The sequence below is a fragment of the Equus caballus genome, chromosome 22, assembly GCF_041296265.1.
Source record: "Equus caballus isolate H_3958 breed thoroughbred chromosome 22, TB-T2T, whole genome shotgun sequence".
NCBI lineage: Eukaryota > Metazoa > Chordata > Mammalia > Perissodactyla > Equidae > Equus > Equus caballus.
The window spans coordinates 25,319,059-25,346,213 of record NC_091705.1 but is presented as its reverse complement, the minus strand read 5'-3'; the positions used below and the strand labels follow the sequence as shown (position 1 = coordinate 25,346,213).

Here is a 27,155-nt window from a genome sequence, read left to right as displayed (position 1 = left end):
TGACTTGTTCTCATGGTAAGAAATGAGACTACTCGTTACTTTGTCACATGCTTTCAAATCTCAGAGAGATAAAAGAGCCTTTCTCACCAAATTTTGGCCATTAATATCCTAAGGAAGGATTTGACTGGTACATCCTGGATCATGGCTTACCCCTGGAGTATCAGGGCCGGGTCTGTGATGGGCAGCTCATGCTGAACCTTACCGTACCAGTTGGTGCTGGGGAGGAGCCATCTCTCAAGAGAAAAGGAGAAGTGGCTATTTGGGACTGAACTATTTCGGACTTCTTAAATTATGTACATTATCTTGCATCAGATGTCTCTTCCTCCCAGGATTGGGGGCACCCAGGAACCATGCAGTCTCTGCTGGCCTGTCATCTCCCTCAGATCCCTTTTGGTCACCTCTCTGCTGGAGGCTCCACATTAAGTCCCTAAAGTACAGTCCTAGTTACCGTGCCTTCTTCTCAATTTTATTTATCTTCTCAAGGAACCAGCTTCTTGTTTCATTGATCCTTTCTACTGCCTTTTTTGTTTTAGTAACGTTTATTTCTGCTCTGATTTTTATTATTTCTCTCCTTCTGCTGACTTTGGGCTTTCTTTTTCTAATTCAGTTAGGTGTAGTTTGAGATTGCTTATTTGGGATTTTTCTTCTTTTTTAAGGTGAGCCTGTATTGTGATGAATTTCCCTCTTAATATGGCTTTTGCTGCATCCCATATGAGTTGGTATAGCATGTTATCATTTTCATTTGTCTCTAGATTTTTTTTTAAGATTTTACTTTTCCTTTTTCTCCCCAAAGCCCCCCGGTACATAGTTGTGTATTTTTACTTGTGGGTCCTTGTAGTTGTGGTATGTGGGACGCTGCCTCAGCATGACCTGATGAGCGGTGCCATGTCCACGCCCAGGATCTGAACCGGCGAAAGCCCGGACCGCCAAAGCGGAGCATGCGAACTTAACCACTCGGCCACGGGCCGGCCCTTATGTCTCCAGATATTTTTTGATCTCTCCTTTAATTTCTTCAATGATCCATTGCTTGTTCAGTAGCATGTTGTTTAGTCTCCACATCTTTGTCCCTTTCTCAGCTTTTTTCTTGTAATTAATTTCTAGCTTTATAGCATTGGGATCACAAAAGATGCCGGTTATTATTTCCATCTTAAATTTATTGAGGCTTGCCTTGTTTCCCAACATATGGTCTATCCTTGAGAATGTTGTGTGTGCTCTTGAGAAGAATGTGTATTCTGCTGTTTTAGGATGGAGTGTTCTTTATATGTCTATTGAGTCTAACTGGTCTAGCTTTTCATTTAATTCCACTGTTTCCTTGTTGATTTTTTGTCTGGATGATCTATCCATTGATGTGAGTGGGGTGTTGAGGTCCCCTACTATTATCATGTTATTTTTGATATCTTCTTTTAGGTTTGTTAATAGTTGCTTTATGAACTTTGGTGCTTCTGTGTTGGGTGCATAGATATTTACACGTGTTATTTCTTCTTGATGGAGTGTCCCTTTTATCATTATATACTCCCCTCTTTGTCTCTCTTTACCTGCCTTATCTTGAAGTCTACTTTGTCTGATATAAATATTGTGACACCTGCTTTCTTTTGTTTGCCATTAGCTTGGAGTATTGTCTTCCCACTCCTTCACTCTGAGCCTGTGTTTGTCATTGAAGCTGAGATGTGTTTCCTGGAGACAGCATATTGTTGGGTCTTGTTCTTTAATCCATCTCACCACTCTGTGTCTTTTGATTGGAGAATTCAATCCATTTACATTTGGGGTGATTATTGATCTATGAGGGCTTAATGCTGCCATTTTATGACTCGTTTTCCATTTCTCCTGCATTTTCTTTGTTTCTCGTCCTGTGTATTTTGGTATACCTATTGAATTATGTATGTTTTTATGTTGTGTTTCTTTGTTTTATCCTTATTTATTATTTGTGTCTCTGTTCTGCTTTTTTGTTTAGTGGTGACCGTGAAGTTTCTATTCAAAATCTCGTGGATATGATAGTCCCTTTTCTGATGGCCTCTTATTTCCTTAGACTCAACTGGTTCAGTCCTTTTCCTCTTCCCCTCCTAAGTTGTTTTTCTCACATTTTATTCCATCTTGTGTTGTGAGTTTGTGATTAAAATGACAGAATTATCTTTGTTTTTGGTGTTTTCTTACCTTTATCTTTAGTGCTATACTTTAGTATTTGCTAGCCTATTTTAATTTTGTCTACCTATTTATCTCCTTACTCTTTGCTTTTTAACCCTTTCCTCCCTTTTTTTTGTCAGGTATGAGGGCCTTCTTGAGGATTTCTTGTAGGAGGAGTCTTGTGGCTGCAAACTCCCTTAGCTTTTGTTTGTCTGGGAAAGTTTTTATTTCTCCATCATATCTGAAGGATGTTTTCGCTGGATAGAGTATTCTTGGCTGAAAGTTTTTGTCCTTCAAAGATGTAAATATGTCATTCCAGTCTCTCCTAGCCTGTAAAGTTTCTGCAGAGAAATGCCCTGAAAGCCTGATAGGGGGTCCTTGTAGGTTATTTTCGTCTGCCTTGCTGCCCTTAGTATTCTTTCTTTTTCATTCACTTTTGGCGGTTTCACTACGAGATGCCTTGCAGTAGGTCTTTCTACGTGGACGTATGGAGGAGATCAGGTAACCTCTTCCACATGGATTTCCCTCTCCTTCCCTAGGTTTGGGACGTTCTCTGCTATTATTTCTTTGAACGTGCTTTCTGCTCCATTATGCTCCTTTTCTTCTCCTCTGGAATACCTGAAATTCTTATGTTGCATTTCCTAATTGAGTTGGATATTTCTCAGAGATGTTCTTCATTTCTTTTTAGTCTTACTTCTCTCTCCTCGTCTATCTTGAGCATTTCAACATGTCTGTCTTCGATTATTCTCATGCACTCCTCTATGCTGTCCACTCAAGCATTCCGGGAATCCATATTTTGTTTTATTTATTCCATTGTGTCTTTGATCTTTAATATTTCTTATTGATTCTTCTTTATAATTTCAGTCTCTTTTGTGAAGTAGCTTCTGAACTTGTTGAATTGTTTGTCTGCATTGTCTTTTACCTTGTTGAGTTTTTTGATGATAGCTTTTTTGAATTTTTTTCATTTAGATTACATATTTCTTTGTCTTCAGGAGTGATTTCTGGGTACTTGGTATTTTCTCTGTTTTTATGCATCCTGGTATTATTTGGTTGCAGTTACCACCTGTTACCACTGGGTGGGGGTCAAGAGCCACATATTCTGAGCCCTCTGCCTTCCACTGAGATCCCAGGTGCTGGGAGGGTAGGAGGAGGGGTACTTTCTCATGCTTGCTCTTGGAGTTTTCTGGCTCTGCTCTCGCTATCTGTTCTCCTGTGGTGTTGGCTTGATGAGGTCATCCCCTGAGAAAGCTTTGCCCCTGGTAGAGGGCTTCCCTGTAGGCTGCAAGGGCCTTGATGTTCCCGTGAAGGGGCTTGTCCTCCCCCCATTCCTTCCCTCTTGGAGGCCACCCATGGTCCCAGATCACAATCTTTAGGGGAGGGAGTGAAGTTTTCTCTTACCCCATTCCACCTCCTCTGAGGGGGGTTCCAGCCTTTCCACTGTCTGTCATATGGCTGCTTGGGTCTCAGACGTGTTTTGTGTTGTGTTTGGATGTCCTCTGTTGGAGTATGTATGTCTTTTTTGTTGTATGGTGGAGGGGAGAGATTACCGGGATAGCTCACTCTGCCATGATGCTGACGTCATTCTTACCTTGCCTTCTTCTGACTGGTTTTCTTTCAGATCACCTCTGCCAGCTCTCAGACACTTAAAGGACATGTTCTCTGCAGGACCACTCTGAAGGGCTCCTCAGCATATTGTTAACCTGAGTGGATGGCCTCAGAGTTGACGTGAGCGGTTGTTCAGATTGGGCACTGAAAGAAAGAGGTAATGAAGCTTTGGAGATAAGCTGCAAGTGGTGAAGCCACATTATGTCAAATGGAAAATGCACTTCCTTGCTGCTGTGTGGACAGCTTTTACAGTCATTAAATTTACCTAAAATCATCCCTTTGTCTCTCTTCTTTTATTTTATTTTTGCCTTGGTTACTGTTTCTGGAATTTTCCTTACAGTGTCTGTTTTAAGTGTTTCCCAACCCAGTTTCTGCTGTGGACACTGATAACCATTCTGATTTTCTCCCCTGGGCCCTAGGAGTTAGAGACTGAAGGAGGGGAGGTGAAGAGAACCATTTGCTTGGGAAAAACTGCTCTAGATCTTGCTCTCGTTTTGGTTTGATGACAGTGACTCAGCTGCCTTTCTCCTCACTTTATTCTCATATTTTACCTGAGGATTTCCCTCATGGAGCTCTTTTTTAGCTTGTCAGTTCATTCTTTGCTGTCAACTCTGACAGCACTTGGACATTGGAACAGTGTGGGGAAATGTCATTACCTGCTAATAGGCCTGATCAGTCATTCTTGGCCCATTCACTACCAAGATTGTGTCATTTTGTGGATTTCATGAGAAAAAATCCAAAAAATGGTAACAGAATATCTGGAGTCAGAAGGACTTTGGTTCAAGTCCCCACTCCATTGCTGAAGCGTTGTGTAACTTGAGTAGTTACTTTATTCTTCTGTGCCTTGGTTTTCTCATGTGATGTGGGGATAATAATAACATGCTTATCTCATATGCAGTTCAGGGTCGGTGAGATTGTAGCTTGCAAAGAGTTCTGCACGGTGTATGGAACATGGTAAGTTCTTATCACATGGGAGTGATCACTGAAAGATTTTCCTTCTAAAATAGACTGTGTCTGTTAGGATATGCTGAGGTTTTTATTGTGTGTCTAACCATGATCTTTCCATTGACCTTGACAGCCTTTGGGAACCCCAAACTGAGAACCTCTTCCTCAGGTGCTAGTTTGGCCTGGGAAGATTGGTTTCTGCTCTCAAGGTCCATTTTCTAGTAAGGAAAATATTTGTTATGGCTCTTCACCTCAGTTCTTTATTCAAAAGGCATTTAAAAAGATGTTTTGAAATTTTATTTTACTTTTTATGAAAAAGTAAAACATATATGTGGTAAATAATTGAAACAATACAGTGTGTATCTATAATTGGTCAGTTTCCCTTCTACCACTTTCTCCTAATCCTCTGGTTCCCTTTTATTTATTTTTTTTTAAAGATTGGCACCTGAGCTAACAACTGTTGCCAATCTTTTTTTCTTTTTTTTCTGCATTGTCTCCCCAAATCCCCTCAGTACATAGTTGTATATCTTAGTTGCATGTCCTTCTAGTTGTGACATGTGGGATGCCACCTCAGCGTGGCCTGATGAGCAGTGACATGTCCGCACCCAGGTTCCGAACCAGCGAAACCCTGGGCTGCTGCAGCAGAGCACACGGACTTAACCACTTGGCCACGGGGCTGGCCCCTCCTCTGGTTCCCTTTTATGAAGGCCAGCACTTTTATCATTTTCTAATGTGTCTTTTCAGAGATCATCTCTGTATACACACTGACTAGTGTGCATATTTGTTTTATGTAAATGGTTATACACCATACACATTATTAACAGCTTTATTGAGGTATGTGTAATTGACATACAACTGACTTGCACGTATTTAAAGTGTACAATTTGGTAAATTTTAATGTATGTATATACTCATGAAGCCATCACTAATCAAGATAGTAAATATTACCATCACCTGTGAAGTTTTTCTTGTGTCCTTTTGTAGTCCTTCTTTCTTCTGATCTTCCATCCCCAAACTACCATGGATTTTTCCCTCAGACATTTTGACATGTTGTGTTTTCATTTTCAAATTGGTTTCAAAGTACTTTATAGTTTTCCTTTTGATTTCTTCTTTGACCCGTGGGTTGTTTAGAACTGGGTTATTTAATTTCCACATATTTGGGCATTTTCCTGAGATCTTAATTTATTGATTTCTAATTTAATTCCATTGTGGTCAGAGAACATACTTCGTATGATTTTAGTCATTTGAATTTATTGAGACTTATTTCATGGCTCAGAATGTGATCTGTCTCTGTAAATGTTTGGTGTACGCTGGAGAAGAATATGTGTTCTGCTGTTGTTGGGTGTAGACTTCTATAAATGTCAGTCAGTTCAGGTTGTTGTTCACGTCTGTAATATTCTAATCATGATCTTCTATCAACTGTAGAGGTATTGAAATTTTTGAAGATAATTATGGATTTGTCTCTTTTCCCCTTGTAGTTCTATCATGTTTTGCTTTGTGTATTGTGAAGCTCTGTTAATGGGTGAATAAACACTTAAGATTTTTCTGTACCCTTGATTAATTGCTTCTTTTATCATTATGAAATGACCTTCTTTGTCTCTCTAGTAGTTTTTGCTTTGAAATCTACATTGTGTAATATTACTATAACCACTTTGGCTCACTCTCTTCTTCCCTTTATATTGAGATATAATTCATATTCTATTAATTTCACCATTTTAAAGTTCACAATTCAGTGGTTTCTAGTATATTCACAAAGTTGTGCAACTATCATCACTATCTAATTCGAGAACATTTTTTCATCACTCTAAACAGAAACCCCATATCTGTTGGTGGTCACTCTTCGTTTTCCCCTCCCTCCATCCCTTGGCAAGCACTACTATACTCCCCCTTTTTTTTTTTTTTTTAAATTTTTTTATGTTGCAGTAACATTCGTTTATAACATTATTTAAATTTCAGGTGTACATCATTATATATTTCAGTTTCTGTGTAGATTACATCATGTTCACCACCCAAGACTAATTAGCATCCATCACCACACACAGGTGCCTAATCACCCCTTTCACCCTCTTCCCTCCCCACTTCCCCTCTGGTAACCACCAATCTAGTCTCTGTTTCTATGTGTTTATTTGTCATTGTTTTTATCTTCTACTTATGATTGAGATCATACAGTATTTGATTTTCTCCCTCTGACTTATTTCACTTAGCTTAATACCCTCAGGGTCCATCCATGTTGTCACAAGTGGCCGGATTTCATCATTTCTTATGACTGAATAGTATTCCATTGTGTATATATACCACATTTTCTTTATCCATTCGTCCCTTGACGAGCACCTAGTTTGCGTCTAAGTCTTGACTATTGTGAATAATGCTGGGAAGAACATAGGGATGCATGTATCTTTATGCATTTGTGTTTTCATGTTCTTTGGAAAAATACCCAGCAGTGAAATAGCTGGATCATATGGTAGGTCTATTCTTAACTTTTTGAGGAATCTCCATGCTGTTTCCCATAGTGGCTGCACCAGTTTGCACTCCCACTAGCAGTGTATGGGTGTTCCCTTCTCTCCACATCCTCTCCAACACTTGTTGTTTCCTGTCTTGTTAATTATAGCCATTCTGATGGGAGTGAGGTTCATTGTAGTTTTGATTTGCGTTTCCCTGATAGTTAATGATGTTGAGCATATGCTTTCTGTCTCTGAATTTTCCTATTCTGGACATTTCATATAAATGTAGTCATACAATATGTGGCCTTTGTGTCTGGCTTCTTTCACTAAGAATAATATTTTCAAGGTTCATCCATGTTGCATAATGTGTCATTACTTCCTTTTTTTATGGTTGAATAATGTCAATCAATATAATATTCCTTGTTAATAGAATGTATTGATTACAAATTCAGTCTCCTTACTAGTTATGTCTATTTATATTTTCCATTTCTTCATGAGTCAGATTGGGTAGTTTGTGTGTTTCTAGGAATTTGTCTATTTCAACTAGGTTATCTAATTTGTTGGCATATAATTGTTCATATTACTCTTTTATGATCCTTTTCATTTCTCTGAGATTGGTAATAATGTCCCCTCTCTTGTTTCTGATTTAGTAATTTGTCTTCCCTTTTTTTTTCTTTGTCAGTCTAACTAAAATATTATCAATTTTCAACATGGATGGATCTTGAGGGTATTATGTTAAGTGAAATAAGTCAGACAGAGAAAGACAAATATTATATTATTTCACTCATATGTGGAAGATAAACAAACACATAGATAAGGAGAACAGATTTGTGATTACCAGAGGAGAAGGAGGTGGGGGGAAGGTGAAGGGGGTAAAGGGACGTGTGTATGGTGATGGATTAAAATTAGACTATTGGTGGTGAACACAATGCCATAAACACAGAAACTGAAATATAATAATGTACACCTGAGAGCCAGCCCTGATGGCCTAGTGGGAAAATTTGGTGCACTCTGCTTTGGGGGCCTGGGTTCAGTTCTCTGGATGCTGGACCATACCACTCGTCTGTCAGTAGCTACGCCGTGAGGGTAGCTCACAAAGAAGAACCAGAAGAAGTTCCAACTATACGCAACTATGTACTGGGGCTTTGGGGTGGGGGGAAAAAGGAAGAAAAAAGAAGGAAGATTGGCAACTGATGTTAACTTAGGTCAAATCTTCCTCTGGGGGGAAAAACATGTACACTTGAAATTTACACTATTTTAAAAGCCAATATGACCTCAATTTTGTAGATCTTTTCAAGGAACCAACTTCTGTTTTTCTATTCTCTATTTCATTTATGCCTGCTCTAATTTTTTTTTTTTTAAAGATTGGTGCCTGAGCTAACATCTGTTGCCAAACTCCTCTTTTTATAATTTTTCTCTTTTTCTCCCCAAAGCCCTCCAGTACATAGTTGTATATTCTAGTTTTAGGTCATTCTGATTGTGCTATATGGGATGCCACCTCAGCATGGCCTGATGAGTGGTGCCATGTCCGAGGCCAGGATCCGAACCGGTGAAATCCTGGGCCGCCAAAGCAGAGCGTGCGAACTTAACCACTTGGCCACGGGGCCAGCCCCTGCTCTAATCTTTATTATTTCCTTCTTTCTGCTTTCTTTGGGTTTAGTTTTCTCTTGTTTCTCTATCTCTTAAGGTGGAAGGTAAGTTATTGATTTGAGATCTTATTTTTTTTCTTTTTAAAAATAGACTTTATTCTTTAAGAGCAATTTTAGGTTTACAGCCAAATTGACTGGCAGGCACAGAGAATTCCCATACATCTCCTGTGTCCACACATGCATAGCCTCCCTCACTGTCAACATCCCACACCAGAGTGGTGCGTGTGTAACAATTGGTGAACCTACATTGACTCATCATCATCACCCAAAGTCCATAGTTTACACTAGGGTTCTCTCTGGGTGTTATACATTCTATGGGTTTTGACAGGTGTGTAATGAATTGTATCCACCATTATAGTATCATACAGAATAGTTCCACTGCCCTAAATTCCTCTCTGCTCTGCCTGTTCATCCCTCCCTCCCCTCAACCCCTGGCAACCACTGAATTTTTTACTGTCTTCATAGTTTTGCCCTTTTCAGAATGTCATGTAGTTGGAATCATATGTGGCTTTTTCAGACTGGCTTCTTTCACTTAGTGATATGTGTTTAAAGTTCCTCCATATCTTTTCATGGCTTTATAGCTCATTTATTTTTAGTGCTGAATATTATTCCGTTGTATGGATGTACCACAATGGATAGATGTATTTTCCCTTCATCTAATGAAGGACATCTTGGTTACTTCCAAGTTTTGGCAGTTATGGATAAAGCTGCTATAAACCCCTAAGCATGGGTGTTTGTGTGGACATAAGTTTATGACTCATTTGGATAAATATTAAGGAGTGTGATTGCTGGATCATATGGTAAGAATATGTTTAGTTTTGTAAGAAACTGCCAAACTCTTCCTAAGTGGCTGTACCGTTTGGTATTTCCACCAGCAATGAATGAGAGTTCCTGTTGCTCCACATCTTTGCCAGCATTTGGTGGTGTCAGTGTTCTGGGTTTTAGTCATTCTAATAGGTGTGTAGTGGTGTCTTGTTTTATTTGCAATTCCTCAATGACATGTGTTGAACATCTTTTCATATGCTTATTTGCTATCTTTGTATCTTCTTTGGTGAGGTGGCTGTTTAGATCTTTTGTCTACAACTTATTAATTTTCTTATTTTTGGCTATTAAGAGTTTTCTTTTGTATGTTTTGAACACCAGTCCTATATCAGACACGTGTTTTGCAAATATCTTCTCCCAAACTGTGGCTGTTTTCTCATTTTCTTAACTGCATCTTTCACAGAGTCAAATTTTTTATTTTAATGAAGTCTGCCTTATCAATTATCTCTTTCTTGGATTGTGTCTTTGGTATTGTACCTGAGAAGCCATTGCCAAACCCTAGGTCATCTAGATTTTCTCCTGTGTTATCTTCTAAGATTTTTACAGTTTTGCATTTTACATTTAGATCTTTGATTCATTTTGTGTTAAATTTTGTGACAAATGTAAGTTCTGTTTCTAAATTCGCTTTTTTGGGGGCATGTGGCTGTTCAGTTGTTCCAGCACTATTCATTGAAAAGATTATCTTTACTGTATTGCCTTTGTTCCTTTGTCAAAGGTCAGATGATTATGTTTGTGTGGGTCTATTTTGGGGCTCTCTATTCTGTTCCATTGATCGATTTGTCTGTTCTTCTGCCCATACCACACTGTCTTGAGTGTTGTAGCTTTATAGTAAGTCTAGAAGTCAGCTAGTGTCAGTCTTTGTTCTCCTTCAGTACATCTTGGCTATTCTGGGTCTTTTGTCTGTCTATATAAGCGTAAGAATACACAAAATAATTTGCTGGGATGATGTTGGGATTCTGTTGACTTGTCAGTCAGGTTGGGAAGAATGACATCTTGGCAATATTGAGTCTTCCTATCCGTGAACATGGAATAGCTCTCCATTTATTGAGTTCTTTGATTTCCTTCATCAGTGTTTTGTAGTTTTCCCCACATAGATTTTCTGTAAATGTCATTAGATTTATACCTAAATATTTCATTTTTTTGGATGCTAATGTAAATTTGATGTTAATTTCAAATTCCAGTTGTTAATTGCTGGTATATAGGAAAGCAGTTGACTTTTACATGTTAACCTTGTATCCTGCAATCTTGCTATAATTGCTTATTACGTCTGAGGTTTTTTTCGTTGATTCTTCCAGATGCACTACATAGACAATTATGTCATCTGTGAACAAAGAGTTTTATTTCTTCCTTCGCAATCTGTGTACCTTTTCCTTACTTTTCTTGTCTTATTGCATAGCCAGGGCTTCCTGATGTTGCAGACGAGAGAGAGAGGGGACATTTTTGCCTTGTTCCTGATCTTAATGAGAAAGTTTCTAGTTTCTTACCATTAAATGTGATGTTAGGTGTAGCTTTTTGTGAATGTTCTTTATCAAGTTGAGGTTCCCTTCTATTCCTAGCTTGTTGAGAGTTTTTATCATGAATGGTGGGTGTTGGATTTTGTTAAATACTTTTTCAGCATCTATTGTTTGATATGTGAATTTTCTTAGCCTATTGATGTGATGAATTACATTAATTGATTTTCAAATATTGAACCAACTTTGCATACCTAGAATAAATCCCACTTGGTTGTGATGTATAATTCTTATTGTAATATGTTGGAGTTGGTGTGGTAATATTTTGTGGAGTATTTTTGCATCTATTTTCACAAGAGTTATTGACCTGTAGGTTCTTTTCTTGTAATGTCTTTGTCTGGTTTTAGTACTAGGGTAATGCTGGCCTCATAGTATGAGTTAGGAAGTATTCCCTCTACTTCTATTTTATGGAAGAGATTGTAGTAAATTAGTATAATTTCTTCCTTAAATGTTTGGTAAAATTAATCAGTGAAGCCATTGGGCCTGGGGCTTCTGTTTTGGAAGATTATTAACTGTTGATTCAATTTCTTTAATAGATATAAGCCTATTAAAATTGTGTATTTTTTCTTGTGTGAGTTTTGACAGATTGTGCCTTTCGAGGAATTGGTCCCTTTCATCTAGGTTATCAAATTTCTGGTCATAGAGTTGTTCATAATAGTCATTTTTTATCCTTATAATGTCCAGGGTGTCTGTAGTGGTATCTCATGTTTCAGTTTTTATTTTAGTAATTTGTGTCTCCTCCCTTTTTTTCTTAGTAACCTGGCTAGAGGCTATCAGTTTTATTGATCTTTTTGAGGAAGAATTTTATTTATCTTTTCAATTTTTGGTTCATTCCTTTTTAAAATTGATTTCCTCTTTTCAATTTCATTGATTTCTGCTCTAATTTTTAATTCTTTTCTTTTGGAAAAGAAAAGAAGTTTGGGTTACTTTGGATTAGTTTGCTCTTCTGTTTTTAGTTTCCTAAAGCAGAAGCTTAGATTATTGATTCTACATCTTCTTTTTTAGTATATGCATTTAATACCATAAATTTCCCTCTAAGCACTGTTTTTGCTGTATTCCACAAATTTTGATAAGTAGTATTTTCATTAAGTTAAAAATATTTTAAAATTTCTCTTGAGATTTCTTCTTTGAAATCTCTTTCTTCTTTGTCTTCTTTTTTTCTTTTTTGAGGAAGATTAGCCCTGAGCTAACATCTGCTGCTAATCCTCCTCTTTTTGCTGAGGAAGATTGGCCCTGAGCTAACATCTGTGCCCTCTTCCTCCATTTTGTATGTGGGAAAACTGCCACAGCATGGCATAGGTCTGTGTGGATCCAAACTGGCAAACCCTGGGCCACTGAAGTGGAGTGTGTGAACCCAACTGTTATGCCACCAGGCTGGCCCCTCTTCTTTTTTTTTTTTCTTTTTTTTTTGAGGAAGATTAGCCCTGACCTAACATCTGCTGCAAATCCTCCTCTTTTTGCTAAGCAAGACTGACCCTGAGCTAACATCCATGCCCATCTTCCTCTACTTTATATGTGGGATCCTACCACGGCATGGCCTTCTGAGCGGTACCATGTCTGCACCTGGGATCCAAACCGGCGAACCCCGGGCTGCCGAAGCAGAACATGCGCACTTAACCACTGCACCACCGGGCCGGCCCCCACTCTTCTTTTTTTAATGTAGGCATTTACAGCTGTAAGTTTCTCCTGAGTGGTTTTTACTGTATCCCTTAGGTTTTGGTATGTTGGGTTTTTGTTTTCATTCATATCAAAGTATTTTCTAATTTTTTCTTTTGGTTTCTTTAATCCATTGTTTATTTAAGAGTTCATCATTTGATTTCACATAGTTTCAATTTTTTAAATTTCCTTCCTTTATAGATTTCCAGTTTCATTCCATTGTGGTCAGTGAAGATACTTTGTATGATTTGAATCTTTTTAAATTATTGAGAATCGTTTTGTCGTCTCACATATGGTCTATCCTGGAGAATGTTCCATGTGTACTTGAGAAGAATGTGTATTTTGCCATTGGTGGTAGAGTGTTCTATGTATATTTGCTATGTCTGGTTGATTTATAGTGTTGTTCAAATCTTCTCTTTTCTTATTTATCCTTTCTCTAATTGTTCTTTCCACTATTGAAAGTAGGGTGTTGTAATTTCCAACTGTTACTCTTTTTTTTTCTTTCTTTCCCCCATTTCTTTTTTTTTTTTTATTGAGTTAATGATAGGTTACAATCTTGTGAAATTTAAGTTGTACATTAGTGTTTTTCATTCGTGTTGTAGGTGCACCACTTCACCCTTTGTGCCCACCCCCCACCCCACCTTTCCCCTGGTAGCCACTAAACTGTTCTTAGTCCACATTTTTAAATTCCTCATATGAGTGGAGTCATACACAGATTATCTTTCTCTTGCTGGCTTATTTCACTTAACATAATGCCCTCAAGGTCCATCCATGTTATTGCAAATGGAATGATTTTGTTCTGTTTTGCAACTGAGTAGTATTCCATTGTATATATGTACCACATCTTCTTTATCCATTCGTCTGCTGATGGGCACTTAGGTTGCTTCCATGTCTTGGCTATTGTAAATAATGCTGCAATGAACATTGGGGTACATAGGACTTTTGGGATTGCTGACTTCAAGCTCTTTGGATAAATACCCAGTAGTGGGATGGCTGGATCATATGGTAGTTCTATTTTTAATTTTTTGAGGAATCTCCATACTGTTTTCCATAGTGGCTGCACTGGTTTGCATTCCCACCAGCAGTGTATGAGGGTTCCTTTTTCTCCACAACCTCTCCAACATTTGTTACTATTAGTTTTAGATATTTTTGTCATTCTAATGGGTGTAAGGTGATATCTTAGTGTAGTTTTGATTTGCATTTCCCTGATGATCAGCGATGATGAGCATCTTTTCATGTGCCTATTGGCCATCCGTATATCTTCTTTGGAGAAATGTCTGTTCATGTGTCCAGCCCATTTTTTGATTGGGTTGTTTGATTTTTTGTTGTTGAGTTGCGAGAGTGCTTTATATATTATGGATATTAAGCCTTTGTCAGATATATGACTTGGAAATATTTTTTCCCAGTTAGTGGGTTGTTTTTTTGTTTCAATCCTGTGTTCATTTGCCTTGAAGAAGCTCTTAGTCTGATGAAGTCTCATTTGTTTATTCTTTCTATTGTTTCCCTTCTTTAAAAAGACATGGCGTCCGAAAAGATCCTTTTAATACTGATGTCAAAGAGTGTACTGCCTACATTTTCTTCCAGAAGCCTTATGGTTTCAGGTCTCACCTTTAGGTCTTTGATCCATTTTGAGTTTATTTTGGTGAATGGTGAAAAAGAATGGTCAATTTTCATTCTTTTCCATGTGGCTTTCCAGTTTTCCCAGCACCAATTGTTGAAAAGACTTTCTTTTCTCCATTGTAGGCCCTCAGCTCCTTTGTCGAAGATAAGCTGTCCATAGATGTGTGGTTTTATTTCTGGGCTTTCAGTTCTGTTCCATTGATCTGTGCACATGTTTTTGTACCAGTACTCTGTTTGGATTTCTTAACCAGACAAGTTGTATAAAACAGGGCTTGTCCATCTTTGCTCTTTCCGTTGGTAGGCATTGCCCAAATCAAACTGCCTGCCATTTGCCAACAACATAGGAAGAATTGTGATTGCGGAAATGTTGGGAAAGACCTAATGGGAAGCCAGTGACAATCCTTCACACTATATAAATTAGGTATTTGAAAAAACTCATTACATCTTTATTATTTTTTCATTTTACCCTCATCTGCAAGAAATTGGAATTTAGTGTTTCAGGAGACATGTAAGTGTCCTGTGAGGAAAAAATAATAAAATTCCATGCCTGTGACTGAATTGATAACAATATTGTGAGACATTGTCTTGAGTGGAACCAGTTGAGAATCTCAGTAATAAATTCCTCATTTTTAAAAGGAATTGTGTAACCACTAGCCCACTAGAGTCAGTTTGAACAGACCCTATGTCTTGTTAACAGAATAATTAAGAATTGTATTTCAGAAAATTTGAAAAGTTACATAGCCAGAGCATGCACAGAAGAAATCTTGACCTGAAATGACCAAGGGACTAAAGATTCTCCTTCCCACGGAACCCAAGGATTGGACATGACTGGAACTTGAAAGTCAGACTCTCATCAGAAGTGAGGGTTCCATTATCCAGGAAGAGCTGGTGTTAAAATGCCTTCCATGCCTTACTATAAATGTTTAGAACCTTACCATAAATGCTTAAAGCCCACCAATCAAAACCTGTCCTGCCAGTGTTTCTGCGTGCCAGCCTGTTCTGCCTAATCTCTTAAATTTCACCAAATCCTGAATCGGGGCGACAGATCTGAGGGCACATGACCCCTGCCTCCTTGCAGATTGATCTCACAAAATAAAGCTGTGTTTCTTTTCCCAAAGGCTGATGCTGTAATAAATTGGCTTGTTATGTACGTTGGGTGGAAAGCCCTTGCTCGGTAATAGTTGTATACCAGGCGGTTGTTAACACCGACCATGCTAGGCAGGGTGCTGTGCGTTCAGCAGGGAAGGAGCATTGCTAAAGAGATTCTAAATGCAAAACCCTTGTTATCCCACCTTTGATTAATTGTCCTTTGCTTGCTCCTGCCTCAGAGTTTTGAGTTTTTTTTGTTCGTTGATTCAGTGAGTTCTTACCTTGCGCAGTGTTGATGGGTCTTTGTTGATGGGTGAAAGTTTTGAAGCTGCCTCTCCTCCTGCTCTTGCCTCCAAACTGTCATAGGGAAAGCTGCATCCTGTTTTTATAGACCAATGTCTCTCAGAAAAGTTGTCAGATACGAAGGGTGATGATCCAAGTGTGCTGATAAGGGTGGCGTCATACAGGCTGACTTCCAAGATCAGCACCTGCTAATGGTTGTGACATTTGACATTTGTCTCACTGTCCTTCTGAGAGATGTTCAGAGTGCTTGGACCTTTGCTGGAGGGGGCAACCAGGCCAATTATCGGTGCTTTCCTTATTTTAAACCTTCACAGGCCTGTCATTCGTGTTGTAGGTGCACCACTTCACCCTTTGTGCCCACCCCCCACCCCACCTTTCCCCTGGTAGCCACTAATCTGTTCTCTTTGTCCGCATTTTTAAATTCTTCATATGAGTGGAGTCATACAGAGATTATCCTTCTCTAACTGGCTTATTTCACTTAACATAATTCCCTCAAGGTCCATCCATGTTGTTGCAAATAGGATGATTCTGTTCTGTTTTGCAGCTGAGTAGTATCCCATTGTATATATATACCACAACTTCTTTATCCATTCATCTGTTGATGGGCACTTAGGTTGCTTCCATGTCTTGGCTATTGTAAATAATGCTGCAATGAACATTGGGGTGCATAGGACTTTTGGAATTGCTGACTTAAAGCTCTTTGGATAGATACCCAGTAGTGGGATGGCTGGATCATATGGTAATTCTATTTTTAATTTTTTTTTTTTTTAAGATTTTATTTTTTCCTTTTTCTCCCCAAAGCCCCCCAGTACATAGTTGTGTATTCTTCGTTGTGGGTTCTTCTAGTTGTGGCATGTGGGACGCTGCCTCAGCGTGGTCTGATGAGCAGTGCCATGTCCGCGCCCAGGATTCGAACTGACGAAACACTGGGCCGCCTGCAGCGGAGCGCGCGAACTTAACCACTCGGCCACGGGGCCAGCCCCTCTATTTTTAATTTTTTGAGGAATCTCCATACTGTTTTCCATAGTGGCTGCACCGGTTTGCATTCCCACCAGCAGTGTATCAGGGTTCCATTGTCTCCACAACCTCTCCAACATTTGTTACTATTAGATTTAGATATTTTTGTCATTCTAACGGGTGTAAGGTGATATCTTAGTGTAGTTTTGATTTGCATTCCCCTGATGATCAGTGATGATGAGCATCTTTTCATGTGCACAGTCCTGTTACCTTTGAGCCATGTGGGTGCTGGGTGAATGACAGAGCAGAGAGGTCTGTCAGTCAGGCAGGTGCCAATCTAATGAGAGCCCTCTGTGTTGCCAGCATTGTGTCCTGGGCATAGTCGGCACTCAGCACTGAGTGACAAACACTAGGGTGGTGATCTGAAGGAGAGGGCATGTGGTCCCTTTGGACGTGGTGTTTAAGGATGGTCTCCCTGTCAAGCGACATTTTATATCAGATGTGTGTGATATGAAGGATACAAACATGCAAAGATTTGGGACAGAAGTGATGGATGCAAGCGGATTGGAAAGTACACAGTGTCTGACATGGGTGAGAGCATGAATGCTGGCCTGGAGGATTTTAAGTGTCGTTGTTATATAATTTGCTCAGTCCCCTTTTCTTTCCCTTATTGCCCCTGGAATGAAACTTGAATAGTGTCAGTAGCCTGCTGTGGTCCTCATTGTATTCAAGAATTCCAGTCTGTAGGCCATTCTCCTTCTCATCAGTTATTTCATTTAATGGCTCTCAAAATTCTAGAGCATGTTCTCTGGGCCTCAGGTTTTTCCCTTCTTTTAGGAGAACGCCCTGTCATCTGTTAGGTTCCTGACACTCGAAGGTTTGAGATTTTGTATGTCCTGTCATCATCATGCTATGGGTTACCACAGCTTCACAATGCAGGAATCTGAGAGAGGGAGATGATTTTGACTAAGGGGATGGTTAATGCCTGAATTGGGGGAGGGGATTGGGCTGGGCCCCTGCATTCAAACAGGCTCAGCATATTTGCTGCAGGGCCCTCTCCAAGCCCAGGTGGTTTCATACTATGAATCTCAACTATAGTTCCATTTGCCAAAGGTCCCATTATGGGCTTTGCTGAGATGTCAGATGCATAGAACACATGACAGGTGACCTTTTCTCAGAGAGCAGAATCTAGAGTTTTATACATGATGATAAGTAGAAGACAAAACCCAACTGTCTTGGGTCTTATTTTTCTTGGACATTTGAGGGAAATGGAGTAATTTTTCAGGTGAAATTTGTGATGTCCGTTGGTGGGCGTGGCCCTTGATTTCCGTGCCTCTAATGGTTCTCTGGACCCAAAGAATGAACCCAACTCCAGAGGCTGAGAAGGGACACATCCGGATGCAGCCTCTGACGGCCCTCGTGGCCTCCTGGTTCTTTGTCTCTCTCTATCCTTTAACTTTAGGAGGTGGGGCATCTATTGAATTTGGATAATCCAGGATCCACGTGAAGCTGTTTCACACAGGGTGGTTTAGCAGGCTGGGCACAAAGACCTGCTTGTTCCCAAGCCCTAAGTGATTTGACCTGCTGATTCTTGAGACAGAGGGTCCTTTCAAGGCTGGCCAGGGCTTAGCTTGGATCACAATTGCGGGTGATAGCACAGGTACTGTTATTGCACAAAATTAGGGTTCTCTGCCCTATGCGTATAAAAAAAGCCAATTAATTATGACGTCAGCCTTTCAGGAAAGAGATCAGCTTTGTTCTGCGAGATTGATCTCCATGGAGAACAGTGGCCATGTGCCCTCAGATCTGTCTCCATGATTCATGATTTGGGGCAAAATTTATGAGGTTAGGGAGAACAGGCTGGCATGTGGAAATGCAGGTGGGACAAGTTTTGATTGGTGGGCTTCAAACATTTATGGTAAAGTTTTAGATGTTTATGACTAAATGGGTTCTAAACATTTATGATGAGGTGGGGAAGGAATTTTCACACCAGATTTTCCTGAATGAGGGAGGCCTCACTTCTGATAAGAGTCCAACTTTCAAGTTTTGATCCTGTCCCAGTCCTTGGGTTCCACAGGAAGGAGGATCTTTGGTTCTGCAGTCATTTCAGGTCAGGATTTTTTCTTTTGTGCATTCTCTGGCTATGTGACTTTGCATATTTTCTAAAGGCATTTCTTAATCACTCTGTTGATAAGAGAGGAGGTCAGTTGAACTGGTCCTGGAGGGCCCATGGTTACAAATCCTGCCTTTTTGTTCATCCCTCAGTCTTGAGGGACATAGGGCAATGACTGCTCTAGCTTATTCCTGCTGATGAGGGGCATAGGTTGTTCCATCTCACTGAGTCATTCTCTTAGTAATCCAGTGATGCAAGTGAGCTCCCAAAGTTAGGCCTCTATGTGTAAGCAAGTAACCAGGCATTTAATAAGAAGCATTTCTAGAGAAACAAAAAGAAAAACAAAATTAATGGTTGGAGCAAATTATAGATCAATTTCTGAGTCCAGGGGGCAGCCAGTCAAAAAGATTTCTAGATGTCAGAGTTGAAACATCTTTTGCAGTTTGAATGTCTCTGATGATGTGATCAGGTGTTCAGGTGTCTTTCTGAGTGGCTTACACAGCAACAGACATGAATCTCTGTTAAGTTTATATCAAGTTGTCCAGCTTCAGTTTGTGGGGCTTCATGAAAAAGGGCAGTTTCACTTCTCAGTGAGTCAAAATGAAAATGATGGAAAAATGGAAAACTGTAGTTTGGAGATTTATACCCAGATATTTCAGGAGACTAGAAGAATTTAGGATTCAGTCCAGTTTACAGATAGAAACCAGAAACCTCAAAGACAATTAACAGAACTAGAACCTAATACCACTGAATGTAGACTATAGTTTTTATTGAAACATAACTTTTCTCTCTAAAATCACCCTCATTTTTACCTCACTGTTTGGCAGAATAAGTCTAGTTTCAATAAAATTGGTCCAGTTACTTACATAAGCACAGGAAGAATTGATCACATAGGCTTTTTTTTTTTTTTAAGATTAGCACCTGAGCTAATATCTGTTGCCAATCTTCTTTTTTCTTCTCCACAAAGCCCCCAGTACATAGTTGTATACTCTAGTTGCAGGTCCTTCTGCTTGTCATATAGGCTTTTAAAAATCTGCTTTGCTGGAACTTTTCATATGGAATCTCAGGTTGAACTTTAGAGGCCTCTCAAGGCCAGGAAAACCAAGCCAAGGACTCTGCATCAGGCTCCGTCTGCAAACCTATAGATTTTGGTGAATTCCTCCCTTCTTTTGAGGTTCCCTCAAATATCCTGAGGTTCTTTGCACCTGTCAGGGAAGTGACCTTCTTTACTCGCTTGGTAAGGTTGATGGGGATCCTATAAGCAAGGTACCAGGCCAGTATTTCCAAGCAGCTTTATTCCATAAAATCAAAAGCTGTCTTGTCATATCTGAGTCTGCATGTTTCTCTCAAATATGACATCCCAGTGAAAGCCTTGGTAATATAACCAATGTTTCCAATTGTGTCCTGTTAGAAGGAGAACAGATTATTATTGAACTTATGCAAATAACTGTATCGCCATGAAAACAATACTCACTCACTAAGAGTTTCCAAATTCTGGAGGAATCAGGTAGGGAGGAAAAGATACTTGTTTCAATTCTGCTTACAAAGCTATAATTTACTAAATTGCTGTAAGTCAGAGTTAGCTTAAGAGAAAAGAGAAAAAGCTTTCTTTAAATCTGGAAAAAAAAACATGAAAAAATCAGGAATATCTCAAATGAAAAGTCATAAAGATTATAATCATCCTCATGAGTTCATTTGGTCCTGTGTAATCGACTCTTGATCTGAATCTTCTGTTAGCAGTTTCATGAAGTCACCAATTTCTCTGTCAGACTTCTGTACTTTCTTACCCAGGTCAGTTTTATGATCTGAAGGTTTATCACAAACATGTATTCTGGAGTGTCAGAGTCCTTTCCATGAATCTCTCCGAAGATGAAACATATTTGCAAAAGCATCAGAGTAAAACAGCAACTATCTGCAAATGAGAACAGAGTCAAAAGGGCACTTGACAAAGAAACTTGTCTATTTCTGTGACATACAACACTTCAAGATAATCACTAGAATTATGGCTGACAACCAGGACAGATCAGAATTTTAGGAATGTTATATAATTTTTAAAACACTTACATCAATAAGATTTACCCACTGAAAATCACAGATGATCTATAATCTATCAAACAATGAAACAATGCTTAGTTATCCATTTAATCATGGTGACAAAGATTTTCAGGCCAATGCAGAAAATTAAATAGCTGTAAGAAAAACCTTAGCACTTGTGATTAAAGACTTGATAAAAACAGTACAGGAAATTTATTCTGATAAAACATAAAATCCCTACCCTTTTGGTAGGCTACTCACAAAAACACTTTTCATAATCTCTTTATCAAGAATAGACAAGGGGCTGTCTCTGTGGTCGAGTGGTTAAGTTCGTGCGCTCCGCTGTGGCGGCCCAGGGTTTAGATCCTGGGCGTGGACATGGCACCACTCATCAGGCCACATTGAGGTGGCGTCCCACATCCCACAACTAGGAGGACCTGCAACTAAGATATACAACTATGTATGGGGGGGTTTGGGGAGATAAAGCAGAAAAAAAAAAAAAGATTGGCAACAGTTGTTAGCCCAGGTGCCAATCTTTAAAAAAAAAAAAAAGGAAGATTGGCAACAGTTGTTAGCCCAGGTGCCAATCTTTAAAAAAAGAAAAAAAAAAAAATGAATAGACAAAAAGTTCAAGTAAATTGAAGTCAGAGAGGGAAAACCAAATTCTACTTTTTTACCTGCTTACTTTTGACAGTATAATTCATTTACTTAATTAGATCTAATTAAATCATAGCCAACTTCACCATGCATAAGACTCTTTTTTAGGGTTCCTCTTCCACAAACCTGCTATAGCTCTCCTTTTACATTCAGAATTTGTCCCATGCCTTCTTTTTTCCCTCCTAGTACTTTAGGACAAATTTATCTTTCTTAAAAAAACAAACAAAAATTTTCCCATTCTTCATAACTTCCTTACTGAAAACATACATCTTACTTTCCTTCAATACGAAGATATTTTGCTGATTGATTCTGAGTAGCTTTAATCACATATATTAATTAGAATTTTTAACCCTTACAGACCTTAGTGAAAACTAAAAAGTAAGCAATTATGAACTGTCTTTTACGTTAGCGTTCTAAATCCTCTTCATAATATCTAGAAACATGCTGCTTCATAATACAATTGTTAACAAAATACAAGACATGTTTACTAACAGACACAACCACCTTTTAGTTTCTCTGTAATAAGAAGCCAAAAGTGGATAAACTTAGACATGTTTAGTGATAATGTTTCAGCATTTTATCTCCTCTGAAAATAACCCAACAATTCCTGATTTTTTTACCACTTAATTTCACCTATCGAAACTCCAAAGTTTCAAGTTACCTGAAAGAGTTTGGAAGTCATCTGAAATATCCATGCCATAACATATAATTATTTTTTAAAAATTCACCCAACACTTTTATGTTTTTCACATTTAGTTCATTCCTTCCCAATAATTATTTAGATTGCCTATAAAAATTCATGAAGCACTAGGCAAAATTAGCCGTCATTTTGTTGTTATTTTTGCTAACCAGTTTTGTAATAGAGATAATATCAGCTTATTTGACAAATGAACATAGAATAAAGGTTCCATGTCAGCATCATATCCAATGCCAATAACTCTGAGGATGTGTCCATTTTAATCAAACCAATGATCTTAAATGAACTCTCATTTACCAAAGATTAATTTATATCCTATTAACTTGAAAGACATTTGGGTTAGTTGCTACTACATTTAGGAATAATTCATATAAGCACTTTTCCTATGCCAGTTGAATAGAGCTGTTTAGAAATTATATCATCTGGAGGTAAAATATCACACATATATAACGTACATATAGGCACACATACACAGAGACTCCACAGGTATTGTTTTAAAATTACTACCTTGAATCAGGTACAGTAACACAAGACTCCCTAGTTATGAATCCAAATTTTATCCAAAGCCTTTTTTCTAATTGTGGAGAAGACACTAAAGATGCTAGATTTTTGGCAAAGGTGCTCTTATGGCCACTTTTCTTCCCTCTTCCCCTTAACTTTTAGGAATTGATGATGGGCTATGCATTTCCCAGAGTTTACAAGCTCTTTGAGGTAAAAGAAATGGGTGGAATCTGAAATGCCTCTAGAGCTGCATTTCCAGTCTTGGAAGTATTTGAAAGACAAAGGTGGTTGTTTCCAGCTCCTCAAAGAACAGGAAAGATGTTAATCCATCCTTTCTGCTACATTTCTTTCAATTTAGAAGTTTTTCCAATTAAAGGAGCCATCTTCAGACCTATGATGAGTGGGATCTTAATAGTGACTCAAAACAATAAGCATTTATGTCTTAACTACAGACACAAGAGGTGTCCCCAAAAGAGAGTGGAAAAGAAGCAGCCCTCACAAGATCCAGAAAGTTCACTCCCAAAAATAGTCCAAAAAAACAAAGGCTTCCACTGCACAGGTGGTAGTGCACTAACAAGCCTTGAAGATTGAGACTACAAAGGGCTCTGATGGACTGGGACCCCCCCGATGAAAAACTCCCATGAGAGCTGATACAACCAGAAAAAAAGAGTACATCTTGGAACCCCGGTCTACCTGACTGGCCACCAACATGCATTCCAGAATGTGCATCTTCCGTATGGCGGGGACCAAAGAGGTCACAAAGCTAAGCTCTCAAGACGTAAAACAAGACAAAAGGATAAAACCTTTCATCTTCTACACACATTAACAGCTTTAGCTACAACTTGGATCTCTTGGAGCCAGATTAATATGTAGGAGGGAGGTGCCACAGGGTGGGGATTGTGTGTGCTTTACAGAGTACCTTGTTGCATGGACGTTTTCTTGACGGGAGACCTGCTGTCATCTACCCCATTCTGTGACCAACTTATCCTGTCACGGGAGTCTTTGTGAGGTAGCGAGTACCCTAATGGCTCTTAACTGCTTAACCTGTGCCCAACAATTTTGTGGCCTTTTTTGGCTTCCAAGAGGCCCCTTAGCAACGGGTTCCACCTTAAGCACAGACTCCATAGGTGGGCCCTACAGCAAAGTTTATTGAAGGCCCACCCAGGCAACAGGCTTATGGAGATGTTTTGTGTCTTGTCCTAAGGATTCACCTTTTTATGACAAATGACCTAAAAGACAGAGACAAGGAAAAATAGTGACCATCTTTGGGAGGAGAAGGATCAAAAAACCAATGAGTACTCAGTAGCTCGTACTACATACTTGTAGCTAAGATTCACACATTTTGGGAAAATGCAGCCTAAGGGGCTACAGGTGGGGATCAAACTAGTGTCTTCCATTGTTTCAGAATTTGGATACTTCCAGTCAAAAGTATATTTATGCTACAGCTAGAACCAGATCACAAAAATTTTGGCCACCCTTGAAACCAAGAAACTCACAATGAAGGCCAAACCAAAGCTTCCTTCTAATGATCAATGTAATTGCCCTCAGGTTGATGGCACTTTGGTAGAACTCTTAAAGACAAATGGGGGTGCAGCATGCATTTGTGCCCCACCATCTCTGACCAGAAAATGGAATGCAACTGCATTTCTGTCCCACCATAGTTTTGGGACCCCCTCAGTGTGATGATTATCAAGCCAGGTCCTAAGGACACAAAACCAGGTTGGTAAGATTCCACAGTTCTTTGTAAACATTTACAACTTCTGGAAGCTTTAGGTTGAAAGGTGGAGCCCTTGACTCTTAAAAGATTTCTGTGTTTCTTGGTCCAAAAACCAAACCCAAAGTGGCCACTGTAATTTTAAATTACTCCAGGTTATCTTGCCAGCTGTTTATACTTTATCGCCAATTTAGGGGGGCTTTTCCCAAGGTGGCTGCAACAAACAAGGTGATTTCTGAAGACAGCTTGTTATGATCACTGAGAAATTCAGTCTCCAAACAGCCAATTTTAACAAATACAACAGTCAGACATCATGAACAGATACAGAAACCCAATGCTCTGGGACTCCAACCCAGGGTACTCAGGGACCCTATCCCAGAGCTCAGGACTCTAACCCAATCCTTTGGAGTGCCCCAGCAACTGTAACCCTATAATATTATCTCCTTTGAACCCACAATCCTATCCTTGGGGATTTAACCCAGCAAACATCTCACTTCTGGGTCATCTAACCCATGATCCAGACAAGATATTAGACAATTTCAGGCACAAGCAGGTTTTAACGAGGTCACTCACCCAAAAGATGTCTGATCCTGGAACTGTCTTCTTCTCCCAAAGGAAAACAAAAACCTTAGGACCCGGGTGCTGCAGCAGGAAATGGGAATCCGATCAGTCAAGCCTCTAGACGAAATTGTCTAGACGGCTGCTTAGGGTGGATGAAATGTTTTAAAGATTTCAGCTCGCTACCATCTGGCACAACTCTTCAGAGCCTAAAGATTCCAGAAGCTGCAAATGTATACAAACAACTGCAGAATCTCAGCAGGCTTGTTTATTGTCCTGAAGGCTTTGGTTAATAATCATCAGGTTGGAGGTCCCAAAAGATGGTTGGGCAAAAATTTGGTTGCACCCTATTTTGCAGTCAGTGATAGTTGGGCAGAAATGCAGGGTGCATTCCTGTCAGTGGCAAAAGGTCCGACCAAACTGCCATCAGCCTCAGAGGAATTACATTCATTTCAGGGATGCTGAATAAAGAATAAAGCTGATCTCCTTCCCGAAGGGGATGCCGTAATTAATTGACTGTTTATGTGCATCAGGCCAGAGAATCCCAATTTTGTGTGGTAATTATTGGTGACCATGAAGGGACAAGTTCCTATGACTACCTGCCTGAAGCTCTGGAACCCCCAGTGGTGTGGATCTTTTCGTCTACCCTAAGCGGCCACCTAGACGATTTCATCTAGAGGCTTGACTGACCAGATTCCCACTTCCTGCTCCAGGCCCCAGGATGTTTTTTTTTTTCCTTTGGGAGAAGAAAACAGTTCCAGGATCATATGTCTTTAGGGTGAGTGACCTCGTGAAAACTCGTCTGTGCCTAAAATTGTCTATATCTCGTCTGGATTGTGGGTTAGAGGCCCCAGTGGTGAGACTTTTGCTGGATTGAAGTCCCAAGGCTAGGACTGTGGATTCAAGGGAGGCAACATAAAAGGGTTACAGCCTCTGCGGCACTCCAAAGGATCAGGTAGAGTCCTGAGCTCTGGGGTAGGGTCCCAAAGTGCCCTGGGTTAGAGTCCCAGAATATTGGATTTCTGTGTCCCTTTATGTTTACGTATGTCTTACTGTTTTATTTGTCAACATTGGCTGTTTGGGGACTGAGTTTCTCAGTGATCATAATAAACTCTCTTTAGAAATTACCTTGTTTATTGCGGTCACCTTGGGAAAAACCCCCTAAAATGGGGATAATTGTAAACAGCTGGCAAGATAACCCTGGATAATTTAGGCCACTTTGGGTCTCCTTTTTAAGAGCCAGGTAATAGAGGAATTTTTTAAAGAGTCAAACTTGCCACCTTCTGGCACCATTGTCCAAAGCCTAACGGTTCCAGAAGCTGTAACTGTTTACAGAGAATTGCAGAATCTGACCAAGCTTGTTTAGTGTCTTGAGGGCTTGGCTTAATAATCATCAGGTTGGAGATCCCAGAAGATGGTTGGGCCAAAATGCAGTTGCACTCCATTTAGTGGTCAGAGATGGTCAGAGAGAAATTCTTGGTGCACTCCTGTTTGTGGTTAAGGGTCCTACCAAACTGCCATCAGCCTCAGGGGAATCATATTGGTTTTGGAGACGCCTGAAATTTTTGCAATCTGGTTCTAGCTGCAGCATTAATATACTCTTGACTGGTCACGTCGAGATTCTGAAACAATGGGAGACACTAGTGCGATCCCTGCGTGTAGCCCCTTAGGCTACGTTTTCCCCAAATGGGGTGACTTTTAGCTATGAGTATGTCATACAAGCTACTGAGTATTCATTGGCTTGTTGATCCTGCCTCCCAGAGATGGTCACTATTTTCTCTTGCCTCTGTCTTTTGTGTCATTTGTCATAAAAAGGAAAAAGCACAGGGCAAGCTGCAGGAATCATCATAACTCTGTTGTCTGGACGGGCCCTCAGTAAACTTTTCTGTAGGTTAAGAGTGTGCATAAGGTGAAAGCTATTGCTAAGGGGCCTCTTGGAAGCCAAAAAAGGCGCAAAATTGGTGGGCACAGGTTGAGCAGTTGAGAGCCATTAGGGCACTCACCACCTTAAGAAGACTCCCTGTGATAGGATAAGTTGGTTACAGAAAGGGGTAGATGATGACAGGTCTCCTGCCAACCTCAAGAAAATTTGCAATGAGGTACTCAGTAAAGCACACACGATCCCCAACACTGTGGTACCTCTCCGCCTAGGTATGAGTCTG

At 39.6% G+C, this 27,155-nt stretch overlaps 1 protein-coding gene across 4 annotated transcripts in view; it reads left to right on the top strand.

Annotated features, from left to right (window-relative positions):
* CDK5RAP1 (CDK5 regulatory subunit associated protein 1) overlaps positions 1-4,000 on the top strand; it is a 56,553-nt gene extending 52,553 nt beyond the window's left edge. For all 4 annotated transcript variants that reach the window (XM_070247304.1, XM_023626365.2, XM_023626366.2 and 1 more), the window contains one exon: positions 3,740-4,000. In XM_070247304.1, the coding sequence (XP_070103405.1) occupies positions 3,740-3,820 (81 nt within the window). In that variant the 3' untranslated portion in view covers positions 3,821-4,000. The remainder of the gene's footprint in view (positions 1-3,739) is intronic.
* Positions 4,001-27,155: the final 23,155 nt, after the last annotated feature.